This window comes from Solanum dulcamara, chromosome 4 (assembly GCF_947179165.1).
Source record: "Solanum dulcamara chromosome 4, daSolDulc1.2, whole genome shotgun sequence".
In the NCBI taxonomy this organism is placed as follows: domain Eukaryota; kingdom Viridiplantae; phylum Streptophyta; class Magnoliopsida; order Solanales; family Solanaceae; genus Solanum; species Solanum dulcamara.
The window spans coordinates 2101107-2118207 of record NC_077240.1 but is presented as its reverse complement, the minus strand read 5'-3'; the positions used below and the strand labels follow the sequence as shown (position 1 = coordinate 2118207).

General features: G+C 36.2%; 2 protein-coding genes across 3 annotated transcripts; one reads left to right on the top strand and one right to left on the bottom strand.

Moving 5' to 3' along the window:
- The first annotated feature begins 1970 nt into the window (after positions 1-1970).
- Positions 1971-5143, top strand: LOC129887476 (probable receptor-like protein kinase At4g39110). Its single transcript, XM_055962587.1, has one exon. It carries the CDS (start codon positions 1971-1973, stop codon positions 4617-4619), a length of 2649 nt encoding a protein of 882 aa, XP_055818562.1. The 3' UTR covers positions 4620-5143.
- A 12-nt stretch (positions 5144-5155) lies between these two features.
- On the bottom strand, positions 5156-16342 carry LOC129885427 (SUMO-activating enzyme subunit 2). 2 transcript variants are annotated; one of them, XM_055959696.1, is made up of 11 exons: positions 16004-16342; positions 15786-15875; positions 14180-14263; positions 13879-14097; positions 12830-12931; positions 11906-12364; positions 11499-11728; positions 9421-9514; positions 9134-9316; positions 8944-9041; positions 5156-5806 (listed from the first exon to the last, which is right to left on the bottom strand). In XM_055959696.1, the coding sequence occupies exons 1-11, from the start codon at positions 16034-16036 to the stop codon at positions 5446-5448; spliced, it is 1953 nt and encodes a 650-aa protein (XP_055815671.1). In that variant the 5' UTR covers positions 16037-16342; the 3' UTR covers positions 5156-5445. The 2 variants fall into 2 exon arrangements, with proteins under 2 accessions (XP_055815671.1, XP_055815672.1); XM_055959697.1 differs by lacking the exon at positions 16004-16342 and having other exon boundaries at positions 15782-15869.
- Between the last annotated feature and the right edge of the window lie 759 nt (positions 16343-17101).

Below are 17101 nucleotides of genomic sequence, written 5' to 3'. Positions count from 1 at the left end.
TAATGTATCTTTTATAAAATACAGTATTTTTCAAATAAAATAATGCACATAGATAGTAATGTATCATGCATTATTTTTTTGGACATGATACGTAAATTCAAATTTATAATAAATGTATCTGATACATAGCGACTACCACACAATAATGTATCTATCTCAAATCTAACATCTTATAGGAAATAATTATTTATTTAATATATCTAGTCGAGATATAATACTTATCAATTTAAACAAGATACATAAATAATAATGTATAATGATAAAGCTATCCATCTCGAAAACACAATTCAAATTTAATGTATCATAATGTTGAAACGAAGGCATTACATATTAATTTAAGAAACAAAAACAACTAGATACATTAAAATTCGAATCTGTATGTAGCATAAAAATATGAACAACAAAAAATGAAACAAAACAACAATTTGATCTGTTGAAGGCAAAAATATTAATAATCAACTATTCTATCCCTTTTTTTTGGGGGGGGGGGGGGGGGGGCGAAGGGGGGGAAGGGGGGGTTCCACAGTCACTTTAAAGGATGAAGATACATCCTTGTTCGGCTTCACCTTCTCAACTTTCTAATTCGTCATTGATAATAGATCGTGCAATTATTTAATCTGTTTTCAGCTCAATCTCCGTCGTCTGATCAATCATAAACAAGATCAATATTAGGTAAGTTTAACTGGGTACTCCCAATGCTAAAAAAAAGAGCATCATCCATATGTATCAAGACTTTGAATATGCAAAATAAAATAAAAATATTGATGTGAATTTTCAGATGGAGATGACGAAAAACTACCTATTTAGGATGAAATCGATTGACTAGTGAGAGAATAAATTTGAAATTCAAAATTGTAATGAATAAAGTAACTATTAATTGAGGGAGTAAAAATAGCATAAATTGGAGGAATGAAAATAGGAAGTGATGTATCCAGATCTATAGGGTTTTGGAGGAAAAAGATGGATTTTTGAAATATTTTAGAATAGTAGAAAATAATAGAAAATAGGATAAATAATGATGTGTAGATGTGTCAATTTCTTAATTTTTATCCCTTGAGATAAATAATTTTTTGTTCATTTTTACTTGTCCAAAACATTAATTAATAGGAATAGTGTAGTAAAATAGTCGTAGTAATCGTTGTTTTCTTAGTTGGTGCGTTAAGTCCAAATGTAACTAGTAAAATGAACAAATAGAGTAACTTTTTTGTGAAGCATAAATTTATATTTTCATATCATTGTTGAAGAACAACCCTCCATGAATTAATCTTGGGAGAAAAATCAAATGTGCTCATCATGCTCCATTAGAAATGATTAAGTTTTTCTCTCTATTAGATTTTTGTCCATTCAAACTCTTATATTAGTAAATTGTCTCCAATTTATCTTTATCGTTAAAAGAGCTTTAACTTAAAATGGAGTACCGCATATCCAAATTCTTTAAGAAAAGGACAATGAGACTTTATTTCTAACGACGAAATAAGATTATTCAAGAAGTCTACTACAGAGTGAAGTTGTTCAATTTATCATAATACATGAACAAAATTGACCATTTTTACTATTATTTTGTCAACTTCTTTTTTCATAATTAGTTGCATACTTTTTTGTCAATTTGTTGTTTTATTATTTGTTTTCCAACTCTTAAGAGAGAAAGGGATAGAGAACAAACTTAAGCCAATGATTAATGAAAATAAAATGGTCAAAGAATTTGCGAACAGAGAATATAGACGCTAATGGAGAGAAAAGACCGGTTGATTAACCATTTCAACCACTAAAACATTGTAAAGCTTAAAGGAAAAATAAGTGCGGCAAAAATCTCCACACCCCACATGTGGCGATAATATTGGCAAAAACAGACTGATTTCAAATCTCTCTATTTCCTTTTTTTCTCTTTCATACTTCCTCCATAGTATTAGACATTTTTTTCTCAAATTTCATTCCCAAATCCTCGTCAGGAGGGTCTGGAGATGAAAAAAATGCCAAGAGGATCACTACGACCTCCACCACCACGACCCTTTATTTCATTACCATCGTCTACAATAATGGCTAATATCCTCGTGGCATTTGTTTGCCTCATTGTCATCGGCCCCTCGAGTGTAATTCCAGTTTCTGCACAATCAGATTCTACTGCCCCTGCAAAATCTTTTCCAGCATTCACACCTTCAGATAACTACCTTATTAATTGTGGATCCACTTCTCCAACTACTCTTCCAGGAAATCGCGTGTTTCAATCAGATCAAACCACAGCTAAATATTTAGCCTATAGCGGACGTGACATTCAGATTTCTGCAACTGATAATAAAAATGTACCTGCACCGATGTACCTCAGCGCGAAAATTTTCGATAGTGAAGCTACTTATACATTTCATGTGACCAGTCCTGGCTTGCATTGGATCCGTCTTTATTTTAACCCTTTACAAAACAATGAATTTAATCTCCAAACCGCTAAATTCTCTGTTTCAGTTGATACATTAGTTCTCCTCCGTGACTACCAAATGGAGAAAAATGAACCAATTTCGAAAGAGTTTCTTGTAAATGTCGCAACAGAGCGTTATGCCATCAAATTTGCGCCTTCCCAAGGCTCAATTGCATTTGTAAATGCCATTGAGTTTGTTACTGCACCAGGCAAATTACTTGACTATTCTGTCCCTCTCCTTTTCCCTGTCTCGCAAAAATTTGATCTTACAAGTAGTAATTTCGAAACAACCTATAGGCTTAATGTTGGAGGTTCATACCTTGATGCAACAAATGACACTTTAGGGAGAAGTTGGTTATCTGATGCACCATTCCGTAATAGTGCCACAGGACAGGCGGTGTCTATTCAACCTTCTGTGATTCAATATCCAACGGCAGGAGGGTCGCCTTTAATTGCTCCTCCAACAGTTTACAGTTCTGCAGTAAAAATGGCTGATTCAGAAAATAACATTCCCAGTTTCAACATATCATGGACGATGGATATTGATACCTCATATTCATACCTCATTCGCCTTCATTTCTGTGATATCATCAGCAAATCGCTCAATGAACTATATTTCAACGTGTACATTAATGATAAGATGGCAATTTCCGGGCTAGACTTGTCATCTTTGACACAGCGGTTGGCCACAGCTTTTTACAAGGACTTTGTGATAGATTCCTCTTCAGCATCTAATCCTCTTAGTGTAAAGGTTTCACCGGTGAACGATGTCCAAGGATTCAAGAATGCAATCTTGAATGGTCTTGAGGTTTTTCGGATGAATAATTCTTTGGGTAGTCTTGATGGGGAATATGGTGTTGATGGAAAGAAGAGTAGTGGCCCAAGCAAAACAGTGGCTTATGTTGGTTTTGCTATGATGTTCGGAGCGTTTGTGGGATTGGGTGCTATAGTTTTCAAGTGGCAAAAGAGGCCTCAGGATTGGCAAAAAAGGAACAGTTTCTCCTCTTGGTTGCTTCCACTTCATGCTGGAGATACAAGCTTTATGGCGGCAAACAAGGCTTCATTGTCGCGCAAGAGCCAATTTTTCTCTTCAAATATGGGGCTAGGCCGATACTTTTCATTTGCAGAGTTGTCAGACGCCACCAACAATTGGGATTCGACTGCCATAATTGGTGTTGGTGGCTTTGGCAATGTCTATTATGGAGAAATAGATGATGGAACAAAAGTAGCTGTCAAGAGAGGCAATCCACAATCTGAGCAAGGTATCAATGAGTTCCAGACTGAAATTCAGATGTTGTCTAAGCTCAGACATCGCCATCTGGTGTCGTTGATTGGTTATTGTGATGAAAACACAGAGATGATATTGGTTTATGAGTTCATGCAAAATGGCCCCTTCAGAGATCATCTCTATGGCAAGAACTTTCCACCTTTGACATGGAAGCAGAGGCTAGAAATCTGCATTGGCTCCGCTCGTGGACTTCATTACCTCCATACAGGTGCATCTACAGCAATTATCCACAGAGATGTCAAAACCACCAACATTCTTCTTGATGAGAACTTAGTCGCTAAAATGGCTGACTTTGGGCTATCAAAAGATTGTCTTGCCAACGAGACTCACGTAAGCACAGCTGTGAAGGGAAGTTTTGGGTACCTCGATCCTGAGTACTTCCGCAAGCAGCAGCTAACAGACAAGTCAGATGTGTACTCTTTTGGAGTGGTACTTTTAGAGGCCTTGTGCGCTCGTCCTGCCATTAATCCAGCACTTCCAAGAGAGCAAGTGAATTTAGCAGAATGGGGAATGCAATGGAAGAAAAAAGGTTTGTTGGACAAGATCATTGATCCTACTCTTGTGGGACAAATTAACCTAGAGTCAATGAAGAAATTTGCTGAAGCAGCAGAAAAGTGTTTGGCAGAATGTGGTGCTGATAGACCTACCATGGGTGATGTGCTGTGGAACTTGGAATATGCTTTGCAACTGCAAGAAGCCTCATTACAAGGGAAGACTGAAGAAGAAAACAAAGCATCTTCTGCCCCAGCCTCTCCTGCTATAGTTGCCCCTACTCCTGCCCCCGTCCCTGCTCCTTCGACTCCTGACAACAGACCAGTTTCTTCACCTGAGCAGACAAGAAATCCTGCTGAACTTCAAACAATTGACGATCATTCAGGAACTGCAATGTTTGCTCAATTTACTGAACTTAACGGGCGATGATTGGCACGATCACTTTGACAGAGATGATATTACAAAATGTCAATTGGTATGTCCCAGATGAATTATATGTATATGTAGTTGAAGCCAGCTCTTTAACTGATGACTTTTCTGCTGTTTTTGTTGAGAGTTTTTCTTCCAAGAATGAGTCACAATAGCTAGAGGTTTTCTTTTTGATTGTTTTGTATCCCTAACATAAAATGCTGGATGTGTAGATGGAAAAAATTGTGTACTGAATAATAACGTGCTATTGTATATATGATTAAGTTCGAAGTTTCTCTTGCACTCTTTCTGTGACTACTTGCGCTGAAAGGTTCTTGAGTAATTAGAATCATATTTTGCTACCATTTTCAGTTTGTCATTCAAGGTCGCATATAATAAGAACACAATTTGCAATTAATATTTGCAACTTTCTTGAGGCCATCAAATGGGGTTTTCTACTAGTATAATTCATACAGCCAATATAAACATTAACATGAGAAAGAGAGAGAGAGAAAAAAAAGAGATGACAAGGAAACGCAGTTGTGACAGACTGACAGTAACTAAAGACAGGAGACATAATATTAAGTCACCTGATTTGAGAGTACCATGTAAAATAGTGAGAATCACATTCTTTAGACGGTTATGTCTGTCAAGTCGGAATCAAGACTGCTCCAAGTGAATAAATTAGAACTGGAGTCACTGGAGGCATCATGCCAGTATCAAAACTTTATATAGTTTGCACCTAAGGATCAACTCGTAAGTTAGGAAGTGGCAAAGAATCAATGTTTCTCCCTATATTGTACAAAGTTAGACAGATGCACAGCTAAAATTAAGATGTAAGAAAAAGTTATTGCACCCTCTTTTTCTTGGTGGTGTCTAAATTTCCATCAACCGTGACAATATCACTATGACTATCATCCTCTTCCACCTTGCTTTTAGTCAGCATTTCACCAGTGGCACTGGATATCTCTGAACAGGCAGCAAGTGAAACATCAGACGACTTTCTTTTCTTCCCAGCAGCAAGAATTTCAGGGTCTTTGAGAATAATTTCTATCTCATCATCATCCTCCGGCTCCAGCGGAGCTGTCTCAGATGCATTGGACGAGCTCGGGCCATTGTCCGATGTCTTGTTCTTTTCTGTTGCAAGAGCTGGTGTCCATCCTGAGAGAATCATTCCATCAGGTTCTTTCTCCTCATCGAACTCCTCTCTGCAAACATTAATCATATAACAGTTCAAATGAGGCTGTGGAGCAAAATAATGGGAAAAATAAATAATCTTCAGAATATTAGGTCAATGAACAAAAATAAACACAGTAAGCAAGTACTTGCCTACTGAATACCCTCAATTATGTTCACTAGCAATGTAACATCACACCAAGACAAGTCCCCCAAAAGCAATACAGAAGGGAAGAGATCAAACCATTCATTCAGTACACACAAATTTTGAATGCATCACGTCTCATACTATGAAATGGGTGAGCTTCGGAAGCCAAATGGAACAAACAATTACACCAAAGTACAACCACATGACTAGGGCCATAGCACCAAGTTAGTGAAGAAGCATCTACTCTATGTATACTCAATTTTTTTGACAAATCCAGCAGTGATTAGCCCAATTTGCAACAAAAATATCTAATCAAAACTTAATCGAGCCAAGATGGCTATTCCAGCTTCCTTTCTAATATTTAAAGCTCATAGTGGAGTATCATAATCTAATGGTTAGTGGCATGTTAACGTTTTATTTTATAAATGAATTTTAAAATGTCAAAGGCCCATTCATTTGGTAGCATCTCAATAAAACATCTAACCTATTTCCCATTTTGCTTCTATCTTTTTGTCACATACCATCCTTTTTATTTTAACCTTTTTTCTTCTAACTTATAAATGAAGTAAAAAAACATGTTTATTTATTATCTCATTCTCTTAAAATGATAATGAGATTAAATATAAAATTATTTATATTTTAGCACTATAATTTCATCTAGTCTTACATTAAGGTTGTTCTTCAGGATAACTGAATCAATGGACGTATTTAGTCTAATTAATATGTGTACTTTATTTTATTTTTATTTATCCTAAAATTCTACTCTCTAAATTATTTCTTCATTGTTTGTACTTTATGTAGGCAGTCGCGTTGGTTTCTTCAATTAACATAATGTCATATGTCAACAAATAGCATATACCATGATATCTTATTTTGTGTTGTTTAGTTCATTCCGTAAAGTTCTGATAATTTTCTTAATTAAAAAGAACTTAATATAATATTAAAAGATTAACTAATAGCCGTACAATACATAAAAGTCAACACGAAGATAGCGAGGTCATTAGAATACTTCGACATAAATATCACAAGAGTTGGAAGTCTCTGAGCTAAATTGCCAAAAGCATAGGTTAAGAAAGATGAGTTAAGTTTGAAGAAGCAACATAGTGCTAAAATCGTGACATCAACAATTAGCATGGTTGAAATATGACGATTATATATTTAAAAAAAAATACTAAAATTTCGGAGGTTTGACGGATAAGGGGCAATCATGGTCACAGTTAAGCTTTTACTTGTACAAGCAAGAAGAATCAGCTATGAATTTAAACATCTGACATGAAGGTAAAAGATCAACTTTGACAACGATTTTTCAACTATGGCGTAAATTTCAACTATCATCACGATCAAAAATTTCATATTATCGATCAATGACCAATTGTGTCAATAATGACTGACCCAGTTATATATATATATATATATATATAGCTCTAATATCAGGGGGGGTAAGAAGAAGATAGAAAATTTAAATTAGTAAAGTCTAGAGAAAGAATGAGATAATCAACCCTCTCAATATTAGTATTAACTGCACAACTACACATACTGCCTTAACTTTATTCAATTAGATAAGAGGATATGTTAACAAAATATGGGCAATGTCCATATACAAGAAGTCTACCGAAAGAGATTTCCAGTATCAAGGTCCTATCTAAGAATTAGGAGGCCCAACCATTTATATATTGATGAAATTGAACTTTTCTTAAAACGCAAGTGCTGCCCAATCAATTATACTTCAAAAAGCCTTTGTTAGTATGAAAGTGGGGCCCATAACAGAATAGTGTAAAGAAAAAAGGTTTAGGTACATACTGGAAGAACTCAAAAACGAAGTGGGGTAGTGAACTTGTGAGAAGGGAACGGTTACTTGACTTTGAGCTACGATGATAGAAAAAAAAGTAACAGGGAAACTCCTTCCACCTATAAATATATCAAGTACTAGAAGAAGCATCATGTAGCATATAGGAAAAGAAACAATAGCAACAACAAAGTAATGCAATGACCAAAACACAAGACACAATCGGTATCAACGTAAATCGCGGGATAGGGAACTACACCAAAAACTGCTTATACTACTGGTACTTAAGGAGAAACAGGTGCGGGCGCCAAACTACCACTAAACCTAACCTGCAGGAAAGCGAGACAACACTCTATCTGCTAACCTTCTATCCTAATCAGCAGCTTCCGAATTGTCCTATCTAAGGTCATGTCCTCGGTGAGCCAAAGATGCCTCATATCTTGTCTAATCACCTCTCCCCATGTTTCTTTGGCCTACCTCTACCCCTTCACAAACCCACCACAGTCAACCTCTCACACCTCCTCATTGAGACCTCTTCACATCTCCTCCTCACGTGCTTGAACCATCTCAATCTCGCTTTCCTCAACTTGTCCACCACGGAGGCTTACTTCTACATTGTCCTTGATTTCTTCATTCCTAATCTTATCCCTCCTAGTAAGTCCACATATCCACCTCGGTATCCTCATTTCTGCAACCCTCATCTTCTGAACATGGGAGTTCTTAATTGGTCATCACTCCCCCACATAAGACTAGTCTAGGTAAGGTTTAATAAGCACAACTAGCTTAAGAACACCAATTTGCTATCCTGTATGCATCAATCTAGACCATAAGTTAATCTAGATGAGACGAGAAAATTATGAGTGAAGCAGTACACGTCTACAAAATTGTGTTCCACCAGGGTTGGAGGCTATGACAAACAAGTTTAGGAGATCAACAGGATCAAGCCATTAAGGTTGGGTTCGGGGAGTGTGAAGGAAACTGAGGGAATAGTTAGATAAGAATGAATCAAGAGGAAAAAACATGACGGGTAGCTATACTAGAATCACCTATCATGTCAAGTTTCACCAACAGCTTAACTTCTGAAAGATCATCAGCTAACTCTCTATTGCTAATACCAAATAACATTACAAGAAGTAGAAATCAATGTAAAGGCAAATTTGAGGAAATACACTACACAGTTCTCTTTACTCCATTTAGCAAGATGAGTCTACACAGACAATAAGAACACGGAGAACCTGTGCTTAATATTGATGCTGCATTTCAGCTCTTGCTGAAGATCCTCAACTGTGAGAATTGTACCACCAGTAACCGGAGAAGGAAGCTCAGATAGCACCTAAGGGTTTAATATTCACACAGACAAGTATCTTATCAGCCAGTAACTATAAAGCTTATTCACATACGTACAAAGACATGGCAGTGTCTTACCTTGTCAAGGTTTGCTGCATAATTTGCAACCTCGTCTTCCTCAAGATCATCACCCACCTCATAAAGAAGTGCCACCCCATGCATGATCAATGGGAGGCTCATGCCAAGTTTTGCTTTAACAATCTTCTCAACAAAATCCCTCAACTTCGAACGGTGAGTATCAATCTCAAGCGTTAAAGGTGTCTGTTCATTGATTTGCATTAAATCAGAAAGTAGTGGTTAAAATAAAATTTCATAAGGTAGCACAGGCGGGAAGACAATCTATTGTACTTTACCGTAGATCATACCTCGGAACAAACATAACAAAACTTGTTTGGCTCAAAGGGCTCCACTGGCATGAGAAGCATCTTTCTTGAGGGATGTTCAAGGCAATACGTCATCCTGCAAGGGAGTGCACAGGGTATTATAAACAGTACCCAACAAAAAGATATAGAGCACGTTTGGATGGGCTTATAAGTTGGTCAAACCAACTTATAAGCCCTTTTTAGCTTATTGTGGTGTTTGCCTAATGCTAACTTTAAACCGTAAAGTTTTTAAAGTCAGCCAAAAATGAAAAGTTAGGATTCCTAACTTTTTTTCTAAGTGCTTAAAGCCATTTTCTTTGATCATGGAAATTATTTTTATATCCCTTATATTTTAACTAAATTTCCAAACTACCCTTTTTATTCTTTTAACCCTAAAATTCACATTATTTTCCTCATTTCTTCGGCATAAGCACTTTTATCCAAACACTCAACTGCTTATTTATAAAAATAACTTTCAGCACTTCAAAGTTCTAAAAGCACTTCATAAATAAAAGTTACTTTTTTTAAGCCCATCCAAACGGGCTCATAGTCATCATTGTTCCATGTACCACACTTCTATACAGCACAAGTTGTTCTCAAATCTAAACTACTTGATATATTTATTCAGAAGGAATTTTGTCTTTATTTTGTTAGCTAATAACATAAAGTAGAAGAAGGGGTAGGGAAAATCTTTGAAGAAACGTTAGGTCAAATCCCTTTTTGGTAACTCCTTGCAGTAAATGGAAAGTTGTTTTTAAAAAAATGGTAAGTTGTTTCCCAAGTATTTTGATAATTTTCCTACTTTTGGCTTTTACAAGGCATTGGCAGCTTGCTAAAATTTACTTTTTTTTGAATGGGAAAGGGGGGAGGTTGGTATAAGGAAAAAGGGGATAGTGTACATTGAACGACGCTTCAAAAAGGTACCATTTCAATTTTCTACAGTTTTAACATTTGCTAAAAAAAAATACTATTAGTTTGTTGTTTTCTTGTGAGGGTAACAGTCAGTACATTTTAGCAAATCTACTAGTTATTTTTTAACATGGCATACAGGTCAATTGGGGCACACTCGACTATTCTATATGTACATGCTACCTTCCATCAACACAAGTATCGGGCAACTCTGCTCACCAAGACTAAGAACAGTGGAAAGAAATCACCTAATGTGGTCTGTCTCAATCAGGATTTGAAACAGATTGAATTTTGCTTTTGTGTTTTTGGTGTACGAAGAAGTCTCCTATAGATGCAGAAAATATCCTAGAAGTATTAGGGTCATGCTAGAATTAGGAGCTTTTCAATTAATATTTCTAGTACTGTATACAAATTGTTCTTGAAACCCCCTTTAATCATTAAACTTAGAAAGAAAAATACAGAACTTTTTCATAGTTCAGTTACAACGTAGAATTGTTTTTCACTTTCCTATTGATTCTGCATAAGAGACCAAATTCCAGTTTCTAGAAAAGATTTTTGATAGATTTATGAAAATTAATAAATTATTGTTAAATACCTCAAAAATACTTATAAAGAGATATTCTCTTTTCACAGCTTAAGCTTCTAGATTGGGCCACACACTTCAACTAGTAGTCCTAAGTTCGAGTCTAACCAATGGTTAACAAAAATATTTCCAAACCAAGCAGAAAAATCATGAAGCAGACATGTTGCAAACATAAAATAGATAATAGAAGTGTCCTCATTCCTTTCTAACAGTTTTAACTTTTAAATTAGATGGTCACTCACTTCACTAATTGTAATAATTACTTATTAAACCACTGAATTTATTGCTTCCCCAAATGATTGATTGTTGGAGAGTTGATTACAATTGTTTTTCACTTGATCTCTATCAGATGATAAAAGCTGCACTTCCACAAATTTGACCAAAAATAAATAAGAAAATACAGTGGGAAGTGAGAAAGGAGGACTAGAAGCATTGTCGAGATCGCTTTTATAAAAGCATGTGGAGATCAGTCACAGCTGGCGAGAGCATCTGATATCTTGGTCAATTTTAGTTTATCTCCAAAATATAATTATCTGCTTCAAAATAAAGAAAACTGCAGTAAAAGCAGAGATAGTGGAACCAACCCTACCTGTAGCTTTTTACATCATTTTGCAACACCTTCATTGCCTCAAGAACAATCAAGCCTGCAATGATGGCATTTGTTGTTGCAACGGCATGAACGATATTGCCAGCAATACCTTTAGCTTCAAAAAGGCTATGTAACGGAATCCCAAAAGAAGCGGCACGAATGTTAGCTGCAGAAGTCACAAACTCTACAGCCAACTGGTCGTCCTTATCAAAACCCAACTGGCCAATTTCCTGCAACAGTGGTAAAGACAGAAATCATTAGAACACTAAAGGAAATAGAAATCCAAGCATATGCATGAGAAAAGAGAATCATGGGGTAGGTTGTATACATGCAATTTTTTCCTTCTCCTAATAAAATTTTGATTACTTTATCAAAAAGGAATCAGAAGGTAGGAATGGGATCAAAACCTTCTCTCTTTTCAGGAAAAAGAGCCTTAATGACTCGAGAAATACTTCAGAATTTTCCCTTAGACTCCACAAATCCTGAGGATTTTTAAGGCCCAGAGATACCATTGCAGATACTGAAGAGGGGTCACCAGTGTTTGAAGCTTTATCCTTGTTACCATTCTGTTCAACTGGTCGTGGTGGCAATACATCCCTGGTGTATACAGGCCTAGGCTTGTGACGGTTCTTCCACGTCTCTTCATTACGTAATGCTACTTCGATGTTGTAACCAAAAACATGATCATATATTCTCCTCCCATACTGCTCAACATCTTCATCAGCTCTACGCTCAAAAACATCCTCTGTATGTTCTGATGAGCTCGAAGCATCAGTAGAACGCACATTAAGATCATTTTCCTGATTCTTGTTCCCAAAAAGCTTTGCAAACAGTAGATCTTTTGCCCATACGATGCAATGAACAAACTAAAGCAGAAAACAATTCAAAGCAAAATGTTAAAGGCAAAAATGCTTGAAATTGTGAGAGAATCATGATAAGTACAATTGTAATGAATTAATAAAATTAATCAAAAAAGAGGTACAATTGTGATGAATTAATAAAATTTATCGAAAAAAGGTACAATTGTGACGAATACCCATATAAGCCTCTAATATCTTAGAGAATTAGCTTATAATGACCAAGAGGCACATAGCGACAACAACAGAAGCACATAACACTACTTCACCGTAAAATTTACATACTACACTGTTGCAATTATTTTTTGATAGGTGAAACATTATTATTTGCACCATACAACAGCGTGCAATGTGCTGACAAATTATAACTATCAAGTGTCAGTACCGGAATGACATTTAAATAAATACAGATATACAGATTGGCTCAGCTCAAATTTACATTAAGAAAGAAAAGGATTAAGGACTTGTCAGTACCTTTGTTGGAGTACTTGTAATTGTACAGACAGGGTAAGTTTTTGGAGATGGTTTAGGCTGACATTCATAACATTCTGTTTTACCCTTCACATGTACCGTGACCTGCCATAAAAAAGAGTCAACGATGAGAATCACAGAACTAGTAAGAGTCAAAGGAGATCCTGTCAGTTGATAAATAGAAACAGCAAAACACAGTAATACACTATAGAACCAGACCCAAAAAAAAGAGCAGCCACACAAGAACGTTAGACCTTTAACAACACATACAAAGCTACAGGACTATGTATTTCCTCTATGATCTTAGAGGGTGCATAAACAGGTTGACCTTTTGCCTAAAAAAGTTTGAATCAAACAACAGAAAAGCAGAAAATTGCTCCGTCCTTCAAAAAAATGAGGTGAATAAGAAACTTGCTAGCATGAAGAGCAAGCTTTGCAGGAATTCTTTTGAATAAGACATAAAATCTGATCCAATTTGGCTGACTCCACCAAAGTAACGAATATTCCAATTTTCCAAGCAAGTCTGGAAAGAAAGGAATCAAAATTTACTGGCTGTAACAAGGGTAACAATGATCGACATGCATATTCAATAAGTTTCTGTGAAAGAGTTAAAAGATTCTTGATATGCCTTGCTATGAACTGAGTTTCTTTCTCATTCAGACTTAGCAGACTGCTTTTCTAAATCTCACATGGTACATTCGACATCAAAATATTGGAATTATAACACCTTATTTTCACAAGATGGAAATAAATCAGTGAATACTGAGTTGAGTAGCACCTTCAATTGATAATTAAATAACCACGACAATCTACGACCGAGGAGTATCACATTAAAGGAATATGATAGATTTTTCACATTTTTTAAAATTTTATTTCAAGTAACTTCCTTTATAACATTTTAGGCTGGTCACTGCTAGTCTAAATGTTGCTAAGAGATCTTAAGATGTCAAGAAATATAAAGAGTTGCAAATATAAAATAGAAACAGAAGTATGCCAAATGAAATTTAGTTGCCTGATCCCCATCAAATAAAACCAAAAAAACTTAATTGTACCTGGCCAAGGAAACCGGTAGTCCCACTTTCAACTAATGGGACACCGGATGCCAAACAAAGGCGATTCACATGTCGCCTAGCATCTAGATTGTCAAGTCCATTAAGTACAACACTGAATTGCTTGAAAAAATCCACATTGAATTCTGGATCTTTTACATTTGCATGGTATGGAGTAATTTTAATATGAGGCCTAAATTTTAGGACAGCCTCTCTAGCAACCTGGTAAATTGGGAGTGCGTTATTAAGGATTCAAATCCTGCATGATAATGGAAAGCGGAAAAAAATGATGTAATTTCCTTACTTTAGCCTTAGATTGTCCAACATGTTTTTGTCGAAACAGGAATTGCCTATTTAAGTTACTGACTTCTATTGTATCCATATCAATCTGCAAATAGACGACATAAACCCAGGTTAGAAACCTCTATGCAAGCATAGTGCAATACAAGGGGCTCACATAATACAAATGACAAGACTGTGTTTTAAGCAGAATTTACTAAATAATCTAATATTAATCCACAAGGAAACAGGATAGTGAAAGTGAATCGAAATAATATGAGGCAGACCCCCACACAGTGCAGAAGCCCTCTCATCCTTTTGCAGAATTGAAATGTACATCTGAATGGCCTGAGAGCAATGGAACGATAAAAGATAAGTGGTTGAGTCTACCCCTAGAAAGTCAAAGCACCTACGACCCTCTTTCTCAGCCTAAGGTGCAGGGATTCTATTTTTTCAAGAAAATCTGCAATCAGCAGCCTTCCACAACCTACCAAGTGGAATCTCACTCAAGCAAGCTTTGATTCTTGTAAATTCCAACATACATGGCAGCACCCATCTATCAATGGAAATCATGTATAAAAAGATGGAAATCATGTATAAAAAACATAAATACAAACTCTTTCCTATTTGCAAAACAAAGATGATTGCATTGCATGCATATATTTCTAACAGCTATTATAACTCTAAGAATCCAACGCAAGCTGTAGCCAGAGACAATCAAGCTAAGATAGGCAAAGCTACAACACTTAATATTAATTATTAATATTCATATTAAACATCTAAATAGTAGAACTATTTCCGTATTACTAAACAAGGAAAACTTGGGTTCCCCTTGTTTGAATAAAGGCTGCTTATTTTAGTTTACATTCGAACCCAGCTTCCTGTTATTCTTCCAGTAGTCTATTTGTAAGGTCAATCGGCTTCCTTAATAATATTACTATAGTAAAAGAATACCTTGAGGGTCGGGAAAGAAGGTTATAGCTGTGCTATAACATGGGCCTTCTTATAGACGGCAGTGTCATTTGATGAGCTGAATCAAATCGTTGTCACCTTTTTGTTATATCGATTTGCTTAGAAAGCATGAGAACTGTGCTAGTCAATAATCCAAAAAGGAGAGATGTTTGTTAACCACAGTAAATCTCTATATTCACAGTGCCGACATGATTGTTCATGTAATGAAGGCTAATCTGTAACTTTCACAAGCATGTCCCTTCACTCCCAAACCATGACAGCCATAACCAACGAATTATGCAAATAGAGAATTCCGGGGAAGGTCCCAGTGGGTTCAAAATTCTAACTATATTGAGGAGAAAATGTCAAATGCAGCAACTGCTCTCTTGAAGCAGTCGGTCAGGTTCTCTAAATACATACCACGTCTAATGGATTGTCACATAGATACAAGGTAGGAGCAGAAAGCTTTTCACCAGGTCAGCCCCAATACAAAAACAACACTTTCTCCTCACGCACAACCCACAATGGAATAACTCGCAAAAACCCTAACAATCACAAGGCAACTAAACGTATTAATAAACCCTAGCAAAGAAGCCCTAAATTTTCTTGACCCAAAATCTAATCATCATAGACTCCTTATAAACAGTAAATATCAAAAACAAAAGGCAAATCTTACTTACGATGTGAATGTCTTCGAACCCAGAAAGAGCAAGTGTCTTAAGCAGCTCACACCCGATACCACCAGCACCAACCATGAGCACTTTAGCACCCTAAAACACACCCAAAAATAAAAACATCACATCTCCCTCAACTAACAAAACCCATCAAGATTACATAACAAAGGGTACCCAAAACATCAAGAAAAACTCATTTTTTTCCAGAGAAGACAGACACATACCTTAATTACAGACAATTGTTCCTCGGAAGCCATTGAGAAGAGTGATAGAGACGCAAGAGAAATAAGTGATGCTTTATAATAATAGTATGAGTTGACTACATATAAAAGGGGGAGAGGGGAATGGGAATCGGAAGAGAGAAATTGGGGAAACAGTAGGAGGAATCTTGACGGATTTTAGCGGAGGGGTTTCAAGGAAAGGGCGCCAAAGTGAAAAAACGATGTTATTTGGGAGTAAGAGGAATCTCTGGTTCGTGCTGCTTCGCTTAGACTCAATTTTACCCTATAGCCTTCGACATAACCTATGTCCTTTTTTGGGGGTTTTGGTCAACACTGTGGCCAAAATGTGTGGATTTGGTTGTATTTATACCAAAAAAAAATACAAAAGTAAAAGTAAATATTTATTTTTGGGGGGAGGAAGAGTAGGGGTGTGTGTGTGAAGTTTGAACACTGAACTGCTAAATATTTTGCAATTAGATGGAAATTTATGCTTAAATTCGTGGTTTTAATTTTATATGGGCGATCTAATTCTTAAAAAATAAAGGAAATAATAGGTAATTAATAACAATATACTAGTGAAATTCCACTAAGTGGGGTTTGGGAGAGGGTAGAGTGTGCGCATACTTTACCATTATCTCGTGGAGGTAGAAAAGATGTTTTCGAAAGACCTTCGACTCAAGTAAAATAATTTTTTTAAAAAAACAAAATAGTTAAGAAAAAACAGTGTAAAATCTACAAGCAAGAACAATGACAACAACAAAATAGTGTGATAATTAAAATATAATAAACAACACACGACAGGAACTACAAGAATACGACTAGTGCTGCGTTAGGTACTAACAAGCCTAAATCTTCGATAGGCAAGGCAAGGCAGCGCTATACCCCTACTAACCTTCTACCCCAACATGCGACATGCACTGCTTCCTATCTAGAGTTATGTCCTTAGTAGAATGAAGTTGTGTCATATCACGTCTAATCACCTTTTCCTAATACTTTTTTGACCTACCTACCAATCCACGTATCCCCTACAACTAGACTCTCGCACCTCTACACTGGGGCGTCTGTGTACCTCCTCTTCACATGTCAAAATCACCTCGGTCT

Excerpts from the sequence above, each read along its gene's own strand:
- LOC129887476 (XM_055962587.1), top strand. The coding sequence starts at position 1,971 with ATGCCAAGAGGATCACTACGACCTCCACCACCACGACCCTTTATTTCA.
- LOC129885427 (XM_055959696.1), bottom strand. The coding sequence starts at position 16,036 with ATGGCTTCCGAGGAACAATTGTCTGTAATTAAG. Across the intron at positions 12,932-13,878 it reads CTACCGGTTTCCTTGGCCAG|GTCACGGTACATGTGAAGGG; the intron begins GTACAATTAAGT and ends TTTTTATGGCAG. Across the intron at positions 12,365-12,829 it reads TTACAAGTACTCCAACAAAG|TTTGTTCATTGCATCGTATG; the intron begins GTACTGACAAGT and ends TTTCTGCTTTAG.